Below are 6,327 nucleotides of genomic sequence, written 5' to 3'. Positions count from 1 at the left end.
GCCATTTCCAGGCTGGTTTCCATCCATTTCCAGCCTGGTCTTAGCTGGTCAGGCTGGAAAATTACCAGCTAAATCCAGCTAAAACCAGCTTAACCAGCCTGGTTTAAGCTGGACATAGCTGGTTTTGGCTGGGCTCCCAGCCTGGCTAGGCTAGTCAAGCTGGTTTAAGCTGGTCATCTCCCAGCCTAACCAGCTTAGACCAGGCTAGAAATAGCTGGAAACCAGCCTGGAAATGGGCAAAACCAGGCTGGTCGACCAGCTAAAACCAGCTAACCAGCTAACCAACCTAGGCTGGTTTAAGCTGGATTTTTCAGCAGGGTAGACTTCTAATTTAATTTTTAGGTTTTGAAATGGCAAGTTTAGTGATAAAGCACTGAAATCTTCTATTTAAGAAGGCATGCATTTGTTTGTTATGTCTCCACTAAAATTATTAATGGTTCATAACTGCTAAAGGGACAGTTATCCAACGAGGGAAATCATTTCACCATATAGGCCTACTTACAAGTTACTTGTTTCCATCCTTGCAGCTTTCTTCTATTAAACAAAAAAGAAGATATTTGATGAATATTTGTCATTTTTAATATAATATTTGGATTAGGACTGTGTTTAATATTTTGTGAAATAAAATATTTTGAAATGACTTTTTAAGTTGCAGGAGTGCATTGTTTTATGCATACTTCTGTATCCTGTAAAGATTAAATACTGAAAATAAATGCATCACTTTTACATACTGTCCTAAAGAGGACCTATTCTGCCCCTTTTTAAAGAAATCAGATCTTAAACGTGACAGTTTTGTAATGGAAAGTTCTATTCAATTTAATTCACCTTTATTTGTATAGCGCTTTTACAATGTAGATTGTGTCAAAGCAGCTTCACATAAAAGGTCATAGTAGCTCAGTTCAGTGTGGTTTAATAATCACTACTGAGAGCCCCCCCGGCCGCCGCCGCAGATTTTTTTATATAAAAATCTCTGATCGATACACTACTTGATTACACAAACAACAAAAAATGGTCACAATTTTTTACTAATACACTTTCCTTTAAAAACACGTAGGCTATATAACCAGTAACTACATATTTCTGGATGGTATCATGTTGTAACAGGACTATATTCATGAAACCATAAAATGGGTTAGCATTATTGCGCAGTATTATCTCAAAAACAGACACTAATGAAACACTTTCTTAATGTCATATAAGCTTTATTATTCCCCAAGTAACAAACTGATTTTTTTTTTCTCACAGCAAAACCTGTTGTTACAACTTCCAGTGGATAAACATGAGGGCGAGTAACTGAGAGATTGGTGATTAGCAGTCTTCCTCTACACAAAACAGATGCTTCCTAGTCTCCTGTTTCTCCTCAAAACTGTTTCAAATTCTTTCTTATGTTGAATGCACTAGAAAATGCAGCAGTCATTGGCATACTGTAGTATTTTTGTTCTTATTATGAATGCTAATGTTTTATTCAGCATTCTTCAGGATATCTTGTTTTGTGTTCAGCAGAGGAAAGAAATTAATACAAGTTTAAACCCACTCTGCATCCTATAGTGCTGCACTGAACAAAATTCCCCATATATTTACCCATATATTTTAGCTAAAATAGAAGTTATAAAAATTGTTGAGTATTTTACATATCTAAGGACTCTTAAAAATCTAAGTTAAATAAATAATTAAAAAAACATATTAAAAAAAGTTTCCAAAGTGTTCGATTGAAGCCTGAGGATTTATATGAATATCAAGAATCAATTACTAATTTAGCTGCTGCTTAACTTTTTATAAATACAATGGTCTTCTCTCATTGCATTGAGCTACAAGTTAGTCCTATGAAAACATAAATATGCTAAAATCATTATATATTATTTATAAACAAGCTGTAAAAATGTATCTAAAAAGCCAAGGGAGATAATTACTATCTTAGTATTTTAGTATTCAAGGTGATAAACTATCGACACTTGATAACTTTAGAATTTTTGATAAAATGTGTTGTAGAAATTACTTTGGGATCTTTAAAGGACAATTTAGACTAGATAGAATAGCCATTTAGACAATTTAGATATCAGTTGCAGGTGAATATTTAATTAAATTTCCGAAAACTGTTTTTCAACTATCAATTTATTCAGAATAAACAGCAAAAGTCAGTCCAAAGCACTCGAAAATTGTGTAAAATCTATATTAAAAAGCCTTTATGGACTGCACACAGTTTTAAGGAATAGCCAAGTCAATAAAGCCTTTTTAATATATTTTTTTCTCATTTTTCGAGTGCCTTGGACTTAATTTTGCTGTTTGTTCTGATGAATCCCTTACCCAAAGAGACCCAACACATTAATTAAGCTACCCCTGAGCACTTTTTGTTTGATTTTCAATCAATTTATTCAGTTTGAGCAGCAGAAAGATGGAAAACAATACCTGAATATATTGATTATATTAAAAATTACATTCAAAGTTTAGCTTAAGGAAAACCAAATATGTAATCAATGATTTGTTTTTAATTTTATTAACAAGGGTGTGATATTTTACTGTTTTTTGTCATGGAATGTGGTTAATTTAGTAACAATCAAAATCCTGCCCAGGGTCTGCAGATGCTAATTAGCTTTCTAGCTAAATCTGGCAAAATGTATTTTAATAACATGTTGTAAATCATCCCTGTACAAATATATGAAATAAACTTAACTAAACTATTATTGTGCAAAGGAGGCAGATTAAATACTATAATCATACGCCAAAGGTTCTGCTAGAAGACCAGGACCCTTGCTAACCCTACCCACATCCGCTAGCTATTTACTGATTTTGTGAAATTAAATAATTTATCATCGTTACTATATTAAAAGCTACCCAATACTCTTCAGCTAATCATGTCAACATGAAAAAATACTGTCGTAATTTCTATAGTGTTTTTTGAACCATACATGGTAAAGAGTACTATAGTTACAATGCTTTGTTATGGATGCTACAGCATACTGTAGCATTAACTATAGACAACTGTGGAGTATCACAGTATATTATTCCTGATCATTTCTTAACTTATAGTATGGTCCAAAACACTATAGTATAGGGTGACAGGATGCTAAGTGCATTGATTTGCCTGATATTTAATAAAGCTGTCTCATAGTCTGGTGCTGATCAGTTCTTGAGCTTGTGTGAGACGTTCCAGACGATTCTTCAGATCAGCTCTTATGCGTTCCCGCTCCGAGTCTTCACTCAGCAGTTTGGGCACATCTGCTCCGTTCCTCAGTTCCAGCATCTGATGGCGAAGTGTCTTAGCTGCATCTTTCAGCATGAAGAGGATTATCAGCATCGGCACGTAGTCTGTGAGGCGCTGGTAGACGATCTATGGAGACAGAACATGAATAATAGCACATGGAGATCTCTCCAGAACAAATGTGGACATTTCTAAATTTGTCGGTGCTTTAAAATTTTTAACTGTGTTTTCTGTAGCTTTCATCTAAAATCAGCTCTTAAAAGCACCAGTTGCGTTTGCTCTAGGCACGGTTGCTTTGCGCAAATAAACGGGAGCTCATCTGTGCGCGCGAGTACTCATCCTCTCATTCGATATTCAGCTGCTTTCTTTTGCTCGCGCGAACACGGTTATTTTTGTCAGTCGTGCTGCTTCTCGATTCTGAGATCACATTTGTATGAATATTGGCCCATCCTTATTGTCGAACACTGCTTTTAAGAAAACTACCAATTAAAAGTTATTTTCAACCCGCCAGAGTGGCTAGTGGGAGTGTCTGTCTAACCCACCACAGCTAAAATGTACCTGCATTTGGCGGGTAATAATGTCAAGTCCTGCTCATAGCTATTCTTAACACGTTCACAAGCAGGGGAGTTCTCAAGACCTACCTGAGCTCAAACTCCCCTCTATCCCTTCAAACGGGAGGGAGCCCCGGGCTCAAGGATATTTTGAGCTCAAGGCTCTCTCCCGGGACAGCAAGCCAAACAACTGCTGATGGAGCATACGCTAACCTACATATTTTTCAGTAACAAGATGGCGGCCAAACAGCCAAAAACATATTTACATATATGAATGTGAACATATTCGCTGACAGTCAAGTTGATTCGAATGAACTGGATGAGCTTGTGTTATTAGTTTCAGCGGTTGTTATCTGGGAATATCACGCCTTGAAATGTCTAATGAGAATCAAGTATTCCAGACAGCCATGTAATTAGCTGTTACCCACCTCATAATAGAGAACCATTTTCTCTGTTACTAGATCTCTTGTATCCAACATTGCACAGCCTTTAGAGTTAAAAACCATGTCTTCATCATATTGATTCCTGTCGCTAGTGTTTAACCCAATCTTCGGAGGGATGTCGGAGTCATCCAGTTTCTTTTGCAGCACTTTGTCCTGGGTGAAGACCAGCTGCTCCATATTAATGAACTCTTTGATTCTTTTCTCCGCTTTGGCCTCTTGCTTTGACTGAATGTCATTAATCATGTTCTGAGAAGAAGAATATGATAGATTAAAGACAATAATAACAATATTAATAATGATATGGAGAAGAATCTTAGTGATTTTACTTACAGAGATAATGTATCTCATTGGAGGGTACTGGTCAAATGACAAATAGCAAGCCTCCCTGAACTTATTTTGAACAATTTCTGGAAAAAAAAAGGTCTAAATTTAACAAGTGATTTAACATTAGGACATATTCAGGGGCGCTTTACACAGAATGTTTTTTTTTCCTTTCCAATACATTACTTTTATATTGTTTTTCCATGTAAACATGCACTTGATGGACGTATGTGACCTTTACGCTCACATGTCTTTTTAAGTTTGGTGCACATGAGCGCTGCGTTTTGAAGGGTGTTTTAACACCTAGATGTTTGTTTTGGAACCTGTCGCATTTGCCCCTCTAGCTCGGTTCGTTTGGACATACAGTTGAAGTCAAAATTATTAGCCCCCTGAATTATTAGCCTCCCTGTTTTTTTTTTCCCCAATTTCTGTTTAACGGAGAGATTTTTTCAACACATTTCTAAACTTAATCGTTTTAATAACTCATCTCTAATAACTGATTTATTTTATCTTTGCTATGATGACAGTAAATAATATTAGACTAGATATTCTTCAAGACACTTCTGTACAGCTTAAAGTGACATTTTAAGGCTTAACTAGGTTAATTAGGTTAACTAGGCAGGTTAGGGTAATTAGGCAAGTAATTGTATAACGATGGTTTGTTCTGTAGACTAGAAAAAAATAGCTTAAAGGGGCTAATAATATTGACCTTAAAAATGGATTTAAAAAAATTAAAAACTGCTTTTATTCTAGCCGAAATAAAACAAATAAGACTTTCTCCAGAAGAAAAAATATTATCAGACATACTGTGAAAGTTTCCTTGATCTGTTCAACATCATTTGGGAAATATTTAAAAAAGAAAAAAAATTCAAAGGGGGCTAATAATTCTGACTTCATCTGTATATGAAATCTACAATTGAGCTTGGATCCACGCCAAAACAATCAGTCAGAGATCACCTGAATAAGGTGGTCTCGGCTTGATTGAAACAAACTCTAGAGCGGTTCGGTTGTAGTGAGAAGGCAATATGATCCAACGAACTAACAAACCAGACTATATGACAGTGTATTATGGATATGTAATTGGCATATATAGTATATGGCTATAAGAAGAGTGAATGATGAGTAGAGATCATTCCTAATGGTAAAAGTGTGTTTTATGTCGAATACGAAAGTGAAAGTATGCTGTCTAACTGAACTATAAAAAAAAAATATATATATATATATATATATATATATATATAATATCATTGGCGCCAATAGCCTAGTGGTTAGGGCTAGTGCATCAACACATAGCACCCCGATATGCTCACAAGACGACTTTAATTCCCAGATCGAGGTCTTTTGCCAATCCTTCCCCTATCTCTGCTCCCCACACTTTACTGTCTGTAAAATCTCCACTCTCCACTGAGGATTTATATGAATATCAAGCATCAATTACTAGTTTAGCTGCTGCTTAACTCTTTATAAATACAATTGTCTTCTCTCATTGTATTGAGCCACAAGTTAGTCCTATAAAAACATAAATATGCTAAAATCATGATATATTATTAATAAACAAGCTGTAAAAATGTATATAAAAAGCCAAGGGAGATAATTACTGTAATAGTGTTCAAGGTGATAAACTATCGACACTTGATAACTTTAGAATTTTTGATAATATGTGTTGTAGAAATTACTTTGTGATCTTTAAGGGACAATTTAGACTAGATAGAATAGCCATTTAGACAATTTAGATATCAGTTGCAGGTGACTATTTAACAAAATTTACGAAAACTGTTTTTCAACTATCAATTTATTCAGAATAAACAGCAAA

At 35.0% G+C, this 6,327-nt stretch overlaps 1 protein-coding gene across 1 annotated transcript in view; it reads right to left on the bottom strand.

Annotated features, from left to right (window-relative positions):
- Positions 1-1,181: 1,181 nt before the first annotated feature.
- Positions 1,182-6,327, bottom strand: part of mxf (myxovirus (influenza virus) resistance F) — a 16,222-nt gene continuing 11,076 nt past the window's right edge. The window contains exons 12-14 of the mRNA XM_056474432.1: positions 4,524-4,600; positions 4,179-4,439; positions 1,182-3,328 (exon numbers count right to left, since the gene is read on the bottom strand). Of these exons, the coding sequence (XP_056330407.1) occupies positions 3,104-3,328; positions 4,179-4,439; positions 4,524-4,600 (563 nt within the window). The 3' untranslated portion in view covers positions 1,182-3,103. The remainder of the gene's footprint in view (positions 3,329-4,178; positions 4,440-4,523; positions 4,601-6,327) is intronic.

The sequence above is a fragment of the Danio aesculapii genome, chromosome 15 (genome assembly GCF_903798145.1).
Source record: "Danio aesculapii chromosome 15, fDanAes4.1, whole genome shotgun sequence".
NCBI classification, from domain to species: domain Eukaryota; kingdom Metazoa; phylum Chordata; class Actinopteri; order Cypriniformes; family Danionidae; genus Danio; species Danio aesculapii.
The sequence above is the reverse complement of the archived record's forward strand: the minus strand, read 5'-3'. Positions and strand labels throughout refer to the sequence as shown.